Source organism: Sminthopsis crassicaudata, chromosome 5, assembly GCF_048593235.1.
Source record: "Sminthopsis crassicaudata isolate SCR6 chromosome 5, ASM4859323v1, whole genome shotgun sequence".
Classification (NCBI taxonomy): domain Eukaryota; kingdom Metazoa; phylum Chordata; class Mammalia; order Dasyuromorphia; family Dasyuridae; genus Sminthopsis; species Sminthopsis crassicaudata.
Window position 1 is genome coordinate 273,132,584 of NC_133621.1, and position 20,259 is coordinate 273,152,842.

Consider the following 20,259-nt stretch of genomic DNA (forward strand, 5'->3'; position numbering starts at 1 on the left):
GAAGTCCCAAACATGGCATCCTTAAGGGTTTCTGCCCAGTGGACCTGTAGCTCTGGTGCAGTCTTATCTCTACCCTCAACTTTACTAAACTACTTCCAAACCCCACAATAAACATCTTTTACCAATCTAGGTTTTCAGGTCTGTAAATTCCTTTAAAGAAGATTCTTGCACCACTACTAGACCTCATTTAACTCTTTGCACCGAATCGAAAGGGGTTGCAGGGGAGCTCTATTTGACTCCCTATACCCCAAACCTGCCACTAGACCTCAATTAAACCTAATTTCATTTAGATATTCTTATCTAATTCTCATCAAGTGGGGAAGTGAGAACAGCAACTGCTTGTGTCTCTTGTATCTCATGGAGATTCACATCACTAAACCTGTGTAAGTTTGGATTTAAACAATCTGATTATCCAACACTATGGACCCTATGCCACCTCAATAATTAAGGATTGCTGAAAATGTTGCTATTTACATAATATTACTTAATCATAATGAAAGAACAACACACTTTTGCTAACATAACTGCAGATTGTGTTAATTGCAGATTCACTGTTAGAAAAGACCATTGTGTTATTATATAAAGTCCACTTTTCATAATTGGTGAATGCTTAGGCAGCATAAAGAGGTATATAAAGGTAGAACCAGGTGTTCAATGTTTTTATCAATTCTGATTTGGATATTTTCAATTTTGGTCTTAAGTGTGTCCCTAAAATTTTTTTTTGCTGACTTAATTGCCTTTTAATGGGACAAGAAACCAATGAATATTTGGTTCATTACACAAAGAAAATTTAAGGATGGCAGCAAACAATAGTCTACTTTAGATGTGAAGTCAGTTTTTTTAGTTTTACCCTTCTGGACTAAATCCTTACACTTTGCCCCAACTCTTGTGTTTGTGTTTCCTGCATCTAGCATAGTGCCCTCAAACATCATAGGTGACCAAGAAATGCTTGTCAACTGACTTAATTATTTGAATACTATGATTTTCAGTGAACACATTTATTCTGTTTGAGAATTCAACTCTACAAGGGGACAAAAAAAATCTTACAAGACTTCAGTTGAGGCAACATAAAATGAACAGAACCAAGAGAGCAGTTTATACAATAGCAAAACATTTCTTAATCTTCATTTTATTTTGTCTTTCTCAACAAGCTTTCATTTTCTCTTCCTCCCAGCATTTCCCCCTATTTGAAAGAAAAACAAAATAAAAGAATCAAATATATGTTAACCAACTAAATAAATCCTCATATAATCTATGGCCAAAAATGTCTTTGTTATAAGAATGAAATGCAATAAAGTCGAGATTATTGAGCTTTATAGATTTAAAGCAAAGCATATGGGATTAGCAAAACCGAGAAAAGGAGGTCAATCTGTCATTGTAATGATGCATTTATCATTCAAAGCAGCTTTTTACGCAACTGATTACATAAGATGCAATGAATATACTAAAATGCCATTTCTTTCAAACAAAATTGCATGGTGGGTTTACATTTTGCCAAGTCATGATAGCTTAGATGCTGGGTTCCTCAAAATCTATAGCAATGGGGAAAACTGAGTTGAACATTATCCTTTAGGAAAGTCCCATGGCAAACAACAGAGATAGCCAATGCTAGGAAAAACATTTTCTGAGCAGGCTATTTCATCTTCATTTTACTTATCTCCATCATGAGAATGAACTAGATTGTAGCCCTTAAAATCAGGGAACTAAAACTCTTATAACTCTGCTATAGAGTTAAGCCCCCATGTTGTATGCACAGATATCAGTAATCTCAAATTCCTATCTAATTATCTTGTCAAGATTGTTACTTGAACACTGGAATCATGGCTGGTTGTTGAATTCATATTAAGTGCATTAAAACTTTTTTTGTTATATTGTTTTCCATCTTTCACTCTATGTAAGTTCATATCAATCTTCCCAAGTTCCAAGAAAGCATCTTCCATTACTTCTTATGGCAGAGAAGTAAATGTATATTTACATACCATTATTTGTCTATTATCCAAATTTCAAGATTCATTTCATTGCCCCAACCTTCCAAAAAATGTTTCTAAATGGTTTATATGTATGGATCCTTTTCTTTGATCTCTTTTCACATGTAGGCTTATAAGAATTATCACTAAGTCAAAGGTGTACATGATTCAAGGAAATGGAATATACTTCCCAAAGTGCCATCCAGAATGGCAAGGGCAGCTCACACAAGTCCATGAGGAGTGTATTACTATGTAATTATTAAACATTATTAAATTATTAAATTATACACTGTTTTATCAAGTGTTTTCCTTCAAGCATTTTTCTTTTTGACAATCAACTTCAGACTTTTAAATTTGCATTTCTCAAATAACTAAGGATTTGGAATGTTTTTCATATGGTTGTTCTTTGAATAGTTTTTCTCTGAGAAATACGTATCAGTTATTCTTTGAAATTTTAATCAGTTTTTAAAAAATTACTCAACATTTTCCCCCAGTTTCATTAAAAGCACATTTTTACCTTTGTTTTTAAAATTTTTGAGTACCAGGTGGTCTCCCTTATCTACTCCTCCAACCCCTATTAAGAATCCGCAGGTGAAGCTATGGAAAAGTTCTACAAAATTTATGTTGTGAAAGAGAATATAGCTTGCCCACCCAAATGATAAAGTACAAAGAGAGATAAAGATGAAGTTTGTTTCACATATATTCAGAAAAATCCCTTCCTTCCCTGGGTGGGGGGAGGATTCTTCAGAGTAGTTCATTGTACTTCTGAGAATAGCAAAATGATTTATAGCTGATAATCAGAGAATTTTTCATAATTTTATAATTTTATAATTATTTTTTTGATAGTACATATGCATGGGTAATTTACAACATTATCTCTTGCACTCACTTTTTCCCTCCTTCCCTCCATGCTCTTCCCCTAGATGGCCGGCAGTCCCAGACATGTTAAATGTGTATGTCCAGCAAATTTCTTGTTGCACAGGAAGAATTGGATTCAAAAGGTGAAAATAACCGAGGAAGAAAAACAAAGTATTGCTATAGTTTTAACAGTACATTTCTCTTTTCATTTCATGTAGGACTTTCCAGAGCATCTTGCTCATCATATCCCATAAAATAATATTTCATTATAATCACCTTCCACAATTTGTTCAGTCATTGCCCAAATGATGGCCATTCCCTCAATTTCTAATTTTTTGCTCTGAGAAGAAAGCTTCCATCAATTTTTGCATATATAGGTTATTTTCTTTTTATTTTTGATATCTTTTGTTATTCATGTCTAGTAGTGGTATTGTTAGGTCAAAGGATATGCAGAGATATATAGCCCTTTAAGTATACTTTTGAACATTTATCAATGGGGGCAAGGCTTTTTATAAATATAAATATATAAATATAATTTTTATAAATATGCTTCAGTTTCCTCTTTGAGAAATGAGGCCTGGGGGGTGGAGCCAAGATGGTGGAGAAGATACACGCAAATTTCTAAGCTCCCCTTTTATCCTCAATACCAACTAGTTAAATCAGCCTCAAAAATAATGCTGGACTGATAAAAACCACAAGGATTAGAAGCACAACTTACCAGCCAAAGAGAATCTGGAATCTCCATAGAAAAGGTTGGTTCCAAGGGAAGGAAAAAAAAAGAGCAGCGCAGACAGGGTTGGACTAGGGGATAGCACATTGTACTAAATAGGCTGGAGAGCATAGGCTGATAGCTCTACTCTGCTTGTAAAACAGCAGATCAGAAGAAAAATCAAAACCACTTAAAAAAAAAAAGTCAGAACTACCCCAAACCGGAAGTGATCTAACAGATCTTGGCATGGCTGTGCAGCTGCCTTCTGCTGTCTGAGGCTTTCCCTTGGGGCAGCCTCTAATCCACATAGTGGGAAGACTCAGCCTGAGGCAGTGGAGCTCCTAGAGCAGCTCTGTTCACAGTTCAGTCTCTAGCCTCAAGGCAGTTGCTAGGCCACACAGCAGGGGTTCCTCACTGGACACTCCTCACAACCTATCATCCATGCTAACCACGTCAGAGTCATTTCCAGGGAAGGGGGAGGGGTACTCTCTCTTAGCCCAGTCAAAATTTTGCAGCATTCCACCCAATCTGAGAGGACACTGGTAAATTCCCTACCCAAAGGGCTGACCCCACTGAGCTTTAACAATGAGTAAGAAATTGAAGAGAACAATTGACACCTTCTATACAGAGAAAGAACTGGTATACAACCCCAAGGAGGCTAATAGCAGACAGTCTCCAGATAATACCCTAAAGGGGAATGATACCTGTCTCCCATCACATAACTCTCTCTTAGAAGAGACTATTAAAAAGTTGAGAGTTTGAAGAAAAATGGGGAAAGAAAAGAGAAGCTATGAGAATAACAATGCCCTGAAATTTGAGTTGGAAAACATAAATTCACAGGAGGTGCAAGGAAACAATTTGTGAATTAGAAAAGGTTAAAAAATCACAGGAAAGTAGTATTTCTGAAGTGGAAAAGATAAAAAAAAAATCCCAAGAAAGTAGGATTTGTGAATTGGAAAAAGAAAATAACTCACTAAAAAAAAGTGAAATGGAAAAAAAAAATCAACAGAGCAAAGTAATTCATTTAAAAACTCAATTGGACATATACAAAAAAGAACTAAAAATATGAATGAAGAAAATAATTCATTAGAAATCAGGACTGAATACAAATGAATGATTCATTGAGAAACCAAGAATCAGTCAGACAAAATAAAACAAAAAAAAACAAAAAAAAAAAAAAAAAAGAAAAGCTAGAGAATAATATCAAATAATTATTGGGAAAATCTATAGCCTGGAAAATAGATCTAGAAGAGATAATCTGAGGATCCTTGGGCTTCCCAAAAATTATGCTGAATAAAAGAGCCTAGATTCTATTTTACAGGAAATTATCCAAGAGAACTGTCCAGAGATAATAGAAACAGAAGGGAAAATAGGTCTTGAAAGAATTCATCGAACACTTTCTGAAAAAGACCCTAAAAAAAACTCCATGGAACATTGTGGCTAAGCTGCAGAACTACCAGACTCAGACTAAGGAAAAAATATTGCAAGCAGCTAGGAAAAAACATTCCAAATATCAAGGTGCCACAATAAGGGTAATGCAAGATCTGGCTGCCTCCACATTAAAGAATCAAAGGGCCTGGAATCTGCTATTCCGAAAGGGAAAAGAACTTGGAATGCAACCAAGAATAAACTACCCAGCTAAATTTAGCACTTTCTTCCATGGAAGAAGATGGACATTTAACGAAACAGAGGAATTCTATTTGTTTCTAAGAAACAAACAAACAAAAAAATTGATCTACATCCATAACACTCAAGAGAAGCAGAAAAAGGTACGAAGAACTCTTGAGAATTTTATTTCTATTGTGAATATACAGAAAAGTCCACATGTATAATTTGATTTTACTGATATAACATAAAAAAGGAAGTAGTAAAGGGAAGGGGATAGTATCTGAAAACGGGAAAGGAGAGATAAAAAGAGGGAAACTACATCCCAGAAAGAGGCAAAGAAAATTTACCACATCTCAGGGATTTAAGAGGGGGAGATACATTGTGTGAATCTTACTCTCAGAGTAGGCTCAAAGAGTAGATAATTAACATATTTGTTTTTCAGAGAATTCTCTCTCACATTAAAACGGGGACAGGAAAAGGGAAAAGGAAAAGGAGAATAAGGGAAGGGTACAAGAAAGGAGAAGGGACTTAAAAAGAGGGGGGAAGGATACTAAAAAGGGAGGGCTGCACATCACAAAAGGTGTCCATAAATTCGATACTGGGGAAGAGGTCCAGGGGGGACAAAGGGAAAAAAAAGCATAATCAGGGGATAATATGATGGCAGGAAATACAGAATTATTAATTTTAACTGTAAATGTGAATGGGATGAACTCTCCCATTAAGCAGAGGTGGATAGAAGACTGGATCAAAAGTAAGAACCCTACAATATGTTGTTCACAGGAAACACATTTAAAGCAGGGAGATACATACAGAATAAGGTAAAAGGCTGGAGCAGAATCTATTATGCTTCAAATGAAGTAAAAAAAGCAGGGGTGGCCATTCTTATCTCAGATCAAGGAAAAACAATTGATCTAATTGAAAGAGATAAGGAAACTATATCCTGCTTAAAGGTAGCATAGACAATGAAATCATGTCAGTAATAAACATATGTGCACTAAGTGGTATAGCATCTAACTTCCTAAAGGAGAAGAGAGTTGCAAGAAGAAATAGACAGCAAAACTATAATAGTGGGAGATGTCAACCTTGCACTCTCAGAATTAGATAAATCAAACCAAAAAACAAGTAAGAAAGAAATTAAAGAGGTAAATAGAACATTAGAAAAATCAGGTATGATAGATCTCTGGAGAAAACTGAATGGTGATAGAAAGGAGTTTACTTTCTTCTCAGCAGTTCATGGAACCTATACAAAAATTGACCATATGTTGGGACATAAAGATCTCAAAATTAAATGCAAGAAGGCAGAAATAGTAAAGGCTTTCTTCTCAGATCACAATGCAATAAAAACTACATTCAACAAGAAATTGGGGTAAATAGACCAAAAAGTACTTGGAAACTAAATAATCTCATCTTAATGAATGATTGGGTGAAACAGCAAATTATAGAAACAATAATTTCACCCAGGATAATGACAATGATGAGACATCATACCAAAATTTGTGGGACACAGCTAAAGCGGTAATAAAGGGAAACTTTATATCTTTAGAGGCTTACTTGAATAAAATAAAGAGAAGATCAATGAACTGGGCCTGAAACTCAAAAAGCTAGAAAAAGACCAAATTAAAAACTCTCAACCAAAAACTAAATGTGAAATTCTAAAATTAAAAGGAGAAATCAATAGCATTGAAAGTAAAAAACAAACAAACAAACAAACAAAAAAAAAACTATTGAATTAATAAATAAAACTAAGTTGATTTTATGAAAAAGCCAATAAAATAGATAAACTTTTGGTAAATATGATCAGAAAAAGTAAAGAGGATAATCAAATTGTTAGTCTTAAAAATGAAAAGGGGGATATTTCTACCAATGAAGAGGAAATTAGAGCAATAAGGAGGAATTATTTTGCCCAACTTTATGTCAATAAATTTGATAACTTATGTGAAATGGATGGTTACCTCCAAAAATATAAGCTTATAATATAAAAGGAGGTAAACAGCTTAAATAGACCCATTTAAAAAAAATAAATAAAACAAGCTATTAATCAAACTCCCCAGGAAAAAATCCCCATGACCATATGGATTTACATGTGAATTTCTACCAAATATTTAAAGAACAATTAGCCCCCAGGTTATATAAACTATTTGAAAAAATAGGGGATGAAGAAGTCCTACCATACTCCTTTTACAACACAGATATGGTAATACCTAACCAGATAGGTTGAAAACTGAAAAAGAAATTTATAGACCAATTTCCTTAATATTGATGCTAAAATCTTAAAGATGTTAGCAAAGAGACTTCAGAAAATCATCCCTAGGATAATACACTATGACCAGGAATGCAGGGCTGGTTTAATATTAGGAAAACTATTAGTATAATTAACCATATTAATAATCAAATTAATAAAAACCATATGATCATCTCAATAAATGCAGAAAAAGCATTTGATAAAATACATCTATGTTCCTACTAAAAGCACTTGAGAGTATAGGAATAAATGGACCATTCCTTAAAATAGTCTGGAGCATATATGTAAGACCTTAAGTAAGCATAATACGCAACGAAGATAAACTGGAACCTTTCCCAGTAAGATCAGGAGTGAAACAAGGTACCACTATCACCATTACTATTCAATATTATATCAAATGATAGCCTGGGCAATAAGAGTTGAGAAAGAGATTAAAGGAATAAGAATAGGAAATGAGGAAATCAAACTATCACTCTTTGCAGATGATATAATGGTATACTTAGAGAACCCCAGAGATTCTAATAAAAAGTTATTAGAAATAATTCACAATTTTAGCAAAGTTGCTGGATACAATATATATCCACATAAATCCTCAGCATTTTTATGCATCACCAACAAAATGCAACAGCAAGAGATACAAAGAGAAATTCCATTTAAAACAACTTTCACAAGTACAAAATATTTGGTAATTCATCTACTAAAGAAAAGTCAGGAATTATATGAGCAAAATTTATTTAGTGCTATACCAATCAGACTCCCAAGAAACTATTTTAATGACCTAGAAAAAAATAACAGAATTCATTTGGAACAACAAAAGGTGGAGAATTTCAAGGCAATTAATTTAAAAAAACTAGAGATCATTATTTGTCACAAAGTAGAGGATTTTGATTACATCACAAGTTTTTGTACAAACAAAACTAATGCAAACAAGATTAGAAGGGAAGTAACAAATTGGGAAAATATTTTTACAGTTAAAGGTTCTGATAAGGGTCTCATTTCCAAAATATATAGAGAACTGACCCTAATTTATAAGAAATCAAATCATTCTCCAATTGATAAATGGTCAAAGGATATGAACAGACAATTTTCAGATGATGAAATTGAAACTATATCCACGCATATGAAAGTGTTCCAAATCACTACTGATCAGAGAAATGCAAATTAAGACAACTCTGATATATCACTACACACTTGTCAGATTGGATAAGATAACAGGAAAAGGTAATGATGAATGTTGGAGTGAATGTGGGAAAACTGACGCTGATGCATTGTTGGTGGAATTGTGAAAGAATCCAGCCATTATGGAGAACAATTTGGAACTACACCCAAAAAGTTATCAAACTGTGCATACCTTTTGATCCAGCAGTGCTATTACTGGGCTTATATCCCAAAAAAATAAAGAAGGGAAAGGGACCTGTGCCAAAATTGTTTGTGGCAGCTCTTTTTGTAGGGACTAGAAACTGGAAGTTGAATGGATGTCCATCAATTGGAGAATGGTTGGGTAAATTATGGTATATGAATGTTATGGAATATTATTGCTCTGTAAGAAATGACCAGCAGGATGAATACAGAAGAGTCTTGGAGAGACTTACATCAACTGATGCTGAGTGAAATGAGCAGAACCAGGAAGTCACTATACACCTCAACAATGACACTGTATGAAGATATATTCTGATTGAAGTGGATATCTTCAACATAAAGAAGATCTAATTCAGTTCCAATTGATCAATGATGTACAGAAACAGCTAAACCCTGAGAAGGAACACTGGGAAAGGAGTGTAAAATGTTTTCACTATTGTCTTTCTACCCAGGTTACTTATACTTTCAGAATCCAATTCTTACCGTGCAACAAGAAATTTGGTTTTACAAACATATATTGTTTCTAGGATATACTGTATTAACACATTTAATATTTATGGGATTGCCTGTCACCTAGGGGAGGGAGTAGAGGGAGGAAGGGGAAAATTTGGAAAAGTGAATACAAGGGATAATGTAAAAAAATTACCCATGCATGTGTACTGTCAAAAAAATTATAATTATAAAATTAATAAGTTATATAAAAAGGAGAAATGAGGCCTTATCACATAAACTTGTTTAAAAATCTTTTTACAATTACAATTTCTAATTGTATTTCCCCTCAGTTTCTCTTTTCACCCTATCCATCCTCAAAAGTCCTTTCCCACTGAACATTCCAGTTCCCAATATCCCTTTCTTTTATCTTTTTATCATCTTCCCCTTTTTCCTTATCCATTCCTTTCCTATTTTCCTCTAGGGTAAAATAGATATCCAAATCCATATCGAGTGTTTTTCCTCTTTGAGCCAATTTTGATGAGAGTAAGCGTCCCACATTCCCCCTATCTTCCATGTCTTCCCCTCAATTGTAAAAGCTTTTTCTTGCATCTTTTTTTATGGCAGATAATTTATACCATTCTACTTCTCCTAATACATTCCTCGCTAACCTCTTAATTTCATCATTTTAATGTATCATCAAATACATTATCTCTTTATTAATTCCCTTCATATTAAATTGTACCCTATGCCATAATAAATGAAAATTTTCTTATGACTTAACAGGTATCATCTTCCTAAGTAGAAATGCAGATAAAAATTAAAGTTCCTTATAATATCACTTTCCTGATTACTTCTATATCCTTTGCTAGAATCCTTTAATAATAATGTTTAATAATTCAATAATCCTAGAATATTTCAACTCCAATAATCATGCTACACATACATATATGTATATATATAACATAACACTATTTACATTGAAAAAAGAAAATTGCTTTAACAGTTTCTTAGCTTTATTGCACCTAAAAGATTACCAAACATCAAATCGTAGAAAATTATTTCATTACCCCCTTGAATTTTCATGCTAATCACAGTAGTTTTATAGATAGCCAGGTTTTTTTCTATATCTTGAAAGTTGCTTAAGTTTTTAGAAATAATTTAAAATGTTTCATATTTTATATATATATGTGTGTGTGTGTGTGTGTGTGTGTGTGTGTGTGTATGTATGTGTGTATATTTCAATTTTGTTAACATTTCATGTCATTTAGAAAAAAAAAATACCTATAAATGCAATAGCATTTTTCCTCAGTTGGATTCCCACAAAGTCTCAATAGTAAAGTGCTCATTGTTTATACAAGGCAAGCACTGTCTTACACCCTTTACCCCTGAGTGTTCTCAGGGAGATAGATTCCTAAATCTTTTCTATTTCATTGGGATTAAGATACTCTGACATTTACTTTTTGAAATTCCAAAAGTCTTTACTGTGAATTTATGCTGAATATACAGACTTTATTTTCTCATCTATTCATCTTTAACTTATTGGCTATCCTTTCTAAGAAGTTCCCCAACAGAGGGTAATGGAGATTACCTCTTTTAAATATCAAAGCAAAAGAGGTATCTTCCTAGTTCGTTGAGACTTGCCTACATAAATATCTTTCCTACAGCTTTCAGTATTTAGTATTTAGGGATTTATTTTGACAAAATCTTCAGTACTTCCTATTCTTAATTTCTGTCCTTAATTTCTAGTTTTCAAAACTGGTCAACAAGGGCAGAAAGATTTTTTTTAAATAAGATAACAAAGCAAATTTTATACTTATTCTCATTTTAAACTTCCTGAAAATTTAGCTTTGATTTTCAATAACTGACCATCATAGTAAATAAAAATTAAAGTATTTTTTCTTTCCTCATCTATGTAAAACTAAAATGAGTCTACTTCAATCAGAATAAGGTATTATTGTTCCCCGAATGATCACATGCCTGCACTGCTTACTATTGTGGTAGGAAATCTCTCTCCCTAAGGCTGGTGGCTCTACTTCAAGTTATTGTTCTTTGAAGGTATTGGGCAGAACAATGAAGTGTAGACTCTCTTCCCTAACTCTACCTATCAAGGGACTGATCTTAATCCTGAGTTCCTTGAGACATTGTGAGCCACTGAAAGTTCCCATTCAACCCAATTTAATAAAATATTTCTCTGCTGATGAATTTATTGATTAAGAAATTAATGATGATTTAATTATTCCTTGTTAAATAACTTTAAAACAAAAAAACCTATTTGAACCTCATCAATGGGAATTTTAAAATTAACTAGGTGGCTAGGTCGTTCAAAATGAGGAACTGGCGATTCTACTGCTGAATCTCTCTTTGGACCTGACAAAACAAAAGGAAAGTGGAGAAACACAATCAATAGTCTATTAAAAATGTTAAATTAGGTTCATATATTTCTGAACATTGAATTTGAATGACCCAAAGCTTATAAAATAAGATAAGTTATTCACAAATTCAAATAATTCTCAGTTGGGAACCATCCTGAAAGAAAATTAATGTAGGGTTAATCAAACTTGAATAAAGTTAACTCAGGCTCAGAGAATTGGGGTGTGGATGAGAGGAATCCAAAATCCCGGGGCTGGTGTTGGGGGATCCATGTGTGACAATACCACCTGGAGTGCAATTCCTTTTTGAGTCCCTTGCAAGGACTGGCCAAAAGAGTGTGATTTTGAATTACTATTCTACCAGAGTTTGCCATTATTGTGGGGATTAAAATGATCCCAAGTACAGTAGAAGAGAGCTCTGAATCATGGCACTTTCTTAAGAGTCCACGGTTCTATCCAATGAAGAGGACCTCAAATCTTCAAATACTTATGCCAAATGCAGAATAATGCCATTGACTGACATTAGCTAAATGAGGAAAATCGCATTTGTCAGCAGGGTCCAACATTCATCATCTTTTCCTGTCATTTTAGTCCATCAGAGAGTTTTGTAGTGGTGTCTCAGAGTTGTCTTAATTTGCATTTTTCTGTACAGTAATGATTTAGAGCAGCTTTTCATATGACTAGAAATGCTTGTAATTTCCTCATCTGAAAATTACCTGTTCACTTTGACCATTTATCAAGTAGAGAATGGCCCAAATTTTTATAAATATGAATTAATTTTCTATATATTTTATAAATGAGACCACCTTTATCAGAACTGTTAAATGTAAAAAGGTTTTCCCAATTTCTTCTAATATTGCTAGTAACAAATGTTATATGACGTGTTTGATTATTCATTCATTATTCACTGGCTTATTTTTCCATTTCACAAATTTTGTTTGATGAATTGGTTTCTTTTTCAAATATATTTTGTAAAGCATTATATGATAGTTCAATTTCACTAAATCTTATTTTTCATTGAGTTTTCAGATAATTGTTTTCTTTTCCAAACTACTATCTTGCAAAGTTCTCCTTTCCTCTCCCTATTTTGCTCAAAACTTTCTTTGAATTCTTCCAAGACAGTGTTGTGAGATGGGAACCAACCCTTTGAGGATTCATCTGGATTTGGTTTTAGGATGATCAGGTTTTGAAGTCTATTCACTTTTTTCCTTATCTTAAGCTAAGAGTTCCTTTTGCTTTTTTGGCTAACTTTTTGTAAAGTTTGAGGTCTACTCAATGAAATGGGGAGATTACCCCTAACTTTCTCTACAGATGATAGCAGCTTTAGGCTGACCTGGGCCAGTGCTGCTGACTTCCTTTCAGTACTGGGTGGACATGGCCTGGTACCCTGTTATTTGGGATTCAGAGGCTCACTATCTGGCTTTTGTATTTGCATTGAATGTCTCACAGCTAATCTGCTGATCCACTAGCTTGTATCCAATGCTGCTGTATTTTGGCTAAGAGTTTTCTGATAGATTCCTGATCCATGGATGCCACACATCCCTGGTCACTATGTTTTGCGTGTGCTCAGCCACCACATCCCTCCCCACACCAACCTGATTAAAACAGACCTTTACAGAAGTAATTTCCAAATTTCTTCTGTTTCATATTCGTTATCATCTAAATATTTGTAGACTAAGTCCCGCCAAGCCAGTGCAGAGGTTTGATCTGTTGCTGATCTGAGGGGTTCCAGGAGGAGCTCAGATAAAGACTTATCTCCTCTGCTCCATCTTGACTCCACATTCTGTATCTCTAGGGCTGCCATATACTTTTCATTTGAGATTTTCATTTTTAAGAGTTCAGCTTTCAGTTCTTGAAGTTGATGCTCCATTTGGTCATTAAAATTATCTTTTTCTGTTCCCTGTGTCTAAACCAAATGAAAAACAGTTAACAAAAGATTTGGGTTCGGGTTAGAGAGTTAACAAAAAATGTCTGACTCTAAACCTGAAAATTACATGAAGTTTGTTATCATATTCTGTTAGCTTTCATTTTAATTTCAATCAGTGATTCAAAGAACTGTTCTAAATTCCTAAAAATAGGTTCTAGCTTTGAAAAAGCTCATGATCATGATCAGATTAATAAATATAATTTTCATTCTTTAATGTTAAATTTAGCATTTTATTTTCCTCCAGATACATGATTTTTAATATTTTCAAAACTTTGAATTTCAAATGCTTTCCCTTCCTTCTTCCTTCTCTTAGCCCCTATTGAGAAGGTAAACAATTTAATATAGGTAATATATGTGAAGTCATGCAAAAAAAAATGTTAATAACCACCATGTTGTAGAAGAAAACATAGACCCCCCAAAAAATCCTGAAGAAAAATAAAGCCAAAAATGTTTCAATGTTCATCATAAGTCCTTCAGGGTTGTCTTGGATCATTGTATTGCTGAGAGAATACCCAAGTCATTCACACCTAATCCGTGCCATATTGCTATTATTTTGTACACAATCCATTTTGTTTTTAACATTGTCTTTCCATGATTTTCTCATTGCACTCTTGATCATTTTGTTGTGTGTGTGTGTGTGTGCTGTGTGTTTGTGTGTACATATGTCCATTTCCCTTTTTTTGCTTTTTATTTTTTGGGAAGATGCAGACTTAATAATAGTATTACTAGGTCAAAGAGTATATATGATTTTTTGAATCAGTTCACAACCTCCAACCAACAGCCATTAATGTCTCATTTTCCCCAAAATCTCTTTCACCATTTTAAACATAGACATTTTTAACCATAACACTGACCCCTTGGTTCAGATTTTCCCCCTCCTTCTCCCCCCACCCCCTCCCCCCTAGATGGCAAGGAATCTAATACATGTTATACATGTTAAAATATATGTTAAAATCCAACATGTGTAAATTTTATATAATTTTATTGCTGTAAAGTAAAATCAGATCAAAGGGGAAAGAAAATGAGTAAGAAAACAAAATGTAAGCAAACACCAAAAGAGTGAGAATAAAATTATGTGATCCATATTCAGTTCCCACAATTCTCTCTCAGGTGTATATGGTTTTCTTCATCACATGATCATTGGAACTGGCATCAATCAACTCAATGTTGGAAAGAGTCACATCCATCAGAATTGATCATATAATCTTCTTGTTGCCATGTACCATGATCTCCTGGTTCTGCTCATTTTACTTCATATATCAGTTCATGTCAGTGTCTCCAGACCTCACTAAAATCATCCTCCTGATCATTTCTTATAAAACAATATTTCATAACATTCAAAAACCAAAACTTATTCTGCCATTCTCCAAATGATCGCCATCAATTAATTTTCCATTTTCCAGGTTCTTGTCACTGTGATAAAGGCTACCAGTTTTACACATGTGGGTTCCTTTCCTTCCTTTAAAATCTCTTTGGGATATAGGCCTAGTAAAAACACTGCTAAATCAAAGGGTTTGCATAGTTTGATAACTTTTTGAGCATAGATCATTGCTCTCTAGAATGTTCCTGTTTGCCAAGATTCCCTCCAACATTCATCACTATTTTTTCCTGTCATCTTAGCCAATCTGAGAGGTTGTGTCTCAAGAGTTGCCTTAATTTGCATTTCTGTGATCAGAAGTGATTTAGAGCACCTTTTCATATAGTTAGAAATGGTTTTAATTTCTTATCTGAAAATTGTCTGTCCATATCCTTTGACCATTTATCATTTTTTTTAAATTTTTTTATTTTATTTTATAATTATAACATTTTTTGACAGTACATATGCATGGGTAATTTTTTACAACATTATCCCTTGCACTTATTTCTATTCAGATTTTTTCCCTTCCTCCCCCAACCCCCTCCCCCAGATGGCAAGCAGTCTTATATATGTTAAATATATTACAGTATAATTTAGATACAATATATGTGTGTAGAACTGAATTTTTTGTTGCACAGGAAGAATTGGATTCAGAAGGTAAAAATAACAGTTTACATTCATTTCCCAGTGTTCCTTTTCTGGATGTAGCTGGTTCTGTCCATCATTAATCAATTGGAATTGGATTAGCTCTTCTCTATGTTGAAGAAATCCACTTCCATCAGCATACATCCTCGTACAGTATCGTTGTTGAAGTGTATAATGATCTTCTGGTTCTGCTCGTTTCACTCAGCATCAGTTGATGTAAGTCTCTCCAAGCCTCTCTGTATTTCTCCTGTTGGTCATTTCTTATAGAACAATAATATTCCATAACATTCATATACCATAGTTTACCCAACCATTCTCCAATTGATGGACATCCATTCATCTTCCAGCTTCTAGCCACTATGAAAAGGGCTGCCACAAACATTTTGGCACATACAGGACCCTTTCCCTTCTTTAATAGTTCCTTGGGGTATAAGCCCAGTAGTAGTATGGCTGGGTCAAAGGGTATGCACATGTTGATAACTTTTGACCATTTATCATTTCAAAAGTAGCTTAAGTTCTTATACCTTTGAGTCAATTCTCTATATATTTTAGAAATATGGCCTTTATCAGAACACTTAAATATAAAAATGTTTACCCAATTTATTGCTTTCCTTCTAATCTTATCTCTATATGTATATAATGTATTTTACATATTCATATAAATATATTTATAAATTTACTATATATAGATAGATATATAGATATAGATATATAGATATGTATAGCTATTCTGAAAATTAATAAGGGGAAAGTTGAGTTCCCTATTGTAACTCACAAATAACAAGGAGAAAGGAGTCATTAAAGGGAAGATGCTCTGAGGTGCAGAGTAACTCAAAATCCTGAAAATGATTTTAAAAAATCATCTTCTTAAGCATATTTTTATAGAGGCAACACCCTTCCCCCTTAAGGAGGTTCACACCATGTCAAGGAGGAGGGCAAATAAGAAGGCATGAAAATGCATAAGTTGGTTTCAGAATTTACATCAAAGGCTAATTATTTTGTTTTATGTTTTAATGATATCAAGCTTATTGAGACCTATAGTAAAGAAGACATAGAAAAAAAATTGGATTTAATAGAGGAAAAAACCCTCATTTTCTTGGAAATAGCACTTATTCAGAGGTCAGGTCTGAGCCAGGCTGGGGCTGGAACTAGGGCTCTGTGTATGTCCTGCCTTAGGAATCCGTGTCACAGACTTTTTCTGCTGAGCTTTCAAGTTGCCTTTGACTGGAAAATGTTCTGCTCCATCTTTTTGGGTATTTTAATCCTCTAAAATTTGTTTCAAGTAATTATTTAAAAGAATTTGGAGCAAAAGAAATGGAGAAATCAGGCAACTTCCTGCCTGTAGTCAGCCATTTTGGATGCACCCTTTGCATGCATTAATAAATAAATTGTTATTAAAAAAAAAATAAAATATATATATATATATATATATATATATATATATATATATATATATATATATATATATATATATATATATATATATATATGTCTTGAAACAAACAAAGTCAATGTAGCCAAGGTTAGGAGACAGGAAGAACCGTGGGAAACAATTTTTTTCATCCAGTGTTTCAGAAAGGCTTCATTTCTAAAATATATAGAAACTCAAATTTATTAAGAAATCAAGGGGGGCGGAGCCAAGATGGCGGAGAAGAAACACACGACTGTGAACGTCCTCACTCCCTCACAACCAATTAGATAAATCAGCCTCAGAAATAGCGCTGGACTGATAGATACCACAAGGACTGGAAGCACGACTTACCAGCTGAAGAGAATCTGGAGTTTCAACAGAAAAGGTCAGTTCTGAGACTTCCAGCCAAGATGGCAGCATGGAGGCAGACAGCTGCTTGAGCTCCTCGTTTTCTCTCAGAACTTACTTCATGATAAGCCTCTGACTTAATGCTTGACCCAGAAAGAAATCCACAAATAATCACCAAGAGAAGACATCCTTGAAAGTCGCCAGAAAAGGTCTGTGTTTTCTTGGGGCAGGGTCAATCAGACTGAGCGCAGACTGAGGGTAGGCAGCCAGAGCAAGACAGGCAGCTCACACAGCTCAGACCAGAGGGGGAGGGGTGCGATCTCTGCCTTTTCTGTGAAAGGGCTTTTGCCCCAGTGTGGATGCTCCGTCTTGGCAGCAAGCCAGGAGCAGTGGAGAGGGTGTAAACACCAGAGGTGAAGATTAAAACCCCAGAAAGCCAGCATCTCTCAGAGCCCGGCCACCCCCAACCCCCACCTGGACTGACTCGGTGCGTTCTCGGAGCCTTAGAGTGCAGACTCAGTACAGTCATTGCTGTTCTGTTAGTGGCTCTCTGCTGCCCTACCCCCAGTCTGTAGAGGAAGCCCATTAATACCATCCAGCCCCAGCCCCCCCAAAACAGACCAATTGTTTCTCTTGTCAGTTTGTTTTCTTCGATTCCTACTCTGACAAAATGAACAAAAAATTCAAAAGGGCTCTAACTATTGACAGCTTTTGTATGGAGAGAGAGCAGACTTCAAACACTGAGGAGACTAAAAACAGACTGTCCCCAGAGGAATCCCCTAAGGGGGATATGAGCTGCTCCTCAATACAAAAGAATCTCCTAGAAGACATCAAAAAGGCTCTCACAAGAGAGCTGGAAGAGAAATGGGAAAAGGAAAGGGAAGCTTGGCAAGAGAGCCTGGAGAAGTCATCCCATGCATTCAAGGACAGAGTGGATAAAGAAATCAAATCATTGAGAAACAAGATTAGTGAGCTGGAAAAGGTAAACAACTCCAAGGAAAATAAGATTAGTGAGCTGGAAAAAGAAAACAGCTCTCTAAATAATAAAATGGATAAAATGGAAAAAAATTCCATAAAAGATAAAAACTCAATTGGACAATGACAAAGAGATATAAAAAAGTGAGTGAAGAAAATACATCATTGAAAATTAGACTGGAACAAGTAGAAATGAATGACTCAAGGAGAAACCAAGAGGTAGTCAAGCAAAACCAGAGAAATGAAACAATTGAAAATAATGTCAAGTACCTTACCAGAAAGACAACAGACATGGAAAACAGATCCAGGAGAGACAATTTGAGAATAATCGGACTCCCTGAAAAATGGGAGGAAAAAAGAGCTTGGACACCATTTTTGAGGAAATTATCAAAGAGAACTGCCCAGACATTCTGGAAACAGAGGGTAAAATAGACAATGAAAAAATGCATCGATCACCTACTGAAAGGAACCTTAAAATCAAAACGCCAAGAAATATAGTGGCCAAGTTCAAGAACCATCAGACAAAGGAAAAGATATTGGAAACTGCTAGAAAAAAGCAATTCAGATATGGAGGATCCACAATAAGGATAACCCAGGATCTAGCAGCGTCCACATTAAAAGAATGCAGGGCCTGGAACATTATATTCCGAAAGGCTAAGGAACATGGTATGCAGCCAAGAATAACTTACCCAGCAAGAATGAGCATCGTTTTCCAGGGAAGAAGATGGACATTTAACGAAATAAATGAATTCCATCTATTTTTGATGAAAAAACCAGACCTACATAAAAGGTTTGATCTTCAAATACAGAACTCAAGATATTTCTAAAAAGGTAAAAAGAAATCTTGAGAACTGTACTTCTGTCAAAAAAATATGTAAAGAACATATGTACAATTTGTCTTAGAAACTAGAGGTGGAAAGGAAATTATATCATAAAAAAGTGTAAAGTGGTGGTACTACATCTCATGAAGAGGCAAAGGTAACCTATTATATCTGAGAGAAAGAAAGGAGGGAGATGAACATAGTGTGTATCAATAGACATATTCGATTTATGGTGAAACTTCTTCCACTTCATTGAAAAGTGAAAGGGAAGGAGTAAGCTAAGGGGAAGGGAATACAGAAATTTCGAGGAAAAGGGGTAAAATAAGGTGAGGATCTTTAAGGTGGGGAAGGGATCCTAAAAAGGGAGGGCTGTGAAAAGCAAGTGGTGTTCACCAGTTTAATACTGGGTAGGAGGGTAAAAGGGAAGGAAAGGGGAAAAGCATAAGCAGGGGTTAATAGGATGGCAAGCAATATAGAATTAGTCCTTCTAACCATAAATGTGAATGGGGCAAACTGCCTCATAAAGAGGAAGCAGTTAGCAGACTGGATTAAAAGTCAGAATCCTACTATATGTTGTTTACAGGAAACACACCTGAAACAGGGTGATACATTCAAACTAAAAGTAAAAGGGTGGAGCAGAATCTATGATGCTTCAGGCAAAACCAAAAAAGCAGGAGTAGCCATCCTCATCTCAGATCAAGCAAAAACAAAAATTGATCTAATTAAAAGAGATAAGGAAGGGCATTATATCCTGCTAAAGGGCATCCTCAATAATGAAGCAGTATCAATATTAAACATATATGCACCAAGTGGTGCAGCATCTAAATTCTTAAAAGAGAAATTAAGAGAGCTGCAAGAGGAAATAGATAGCAAAACTATAATAGTGGGAGATCTCAAACTTGCACTCTCAGAATTAGATAAATCAAAGCACAAAATAAATAAGAAAGAAGTCAAAGAGGTAAATAGAATACTAGAAAAGTTTGATATGATAGATCTTTGGCGAAAGCTAAATGGAGACAGATAGGAATATACTTTCTTCTCAGCAGTTCATGGAACCTATACAAAAATTGATCATATACTAGGGCATAAAAACCTCAAAATCAAATGCAGTAAGGCAGAAATAGTAAATGCATCCTTTTCAGACCATAATGCAATCAAAATTACATTTAATAAAAAGCCAGGAGAAAATAGACCAAAAAATAATTGGAAACTAAATAATCTTATACTAAAG

At 34.6% G+C, this 20,259-nt stretch overlaps 1 protein-coding gene across 2 annotated transcripts in view; it reads right to left on the reverse strand.

Annotated features, from left to right (window-relative positions):
* Positions 1–1,127: 1,127 nt before the first annotated feature.
* Positions 1,128–20,259, reverse strand: part of LOC141544676 (uncharacterized) — a 127,841-nt gene continuing 108,709 nt past the window's right edge. The window contains exons 24-25 of one of the 2 annotated variants that reach the window (XM_074271090.1): positions 13,155–13,450; positions 1,128–1,183 (exon numbers count right to left, since the gene is read on the reverse strand). In XM_074271090.1, the coding sequence (XP_074127191.1) occupies positions 13,157–13,450 (294 nt within the window). In that variant the 3' untranslated portion in view covers positions 1,128–1,183; positions 13,155–13,156. Of the gene's footprint in view, positions 1,184–11,458; positions 11,543–13,154; positions 13,451–20,259 lie in introns of those variants that run through there. The other variant, XM_074271091.1, reaches the window with a different exon arrangement.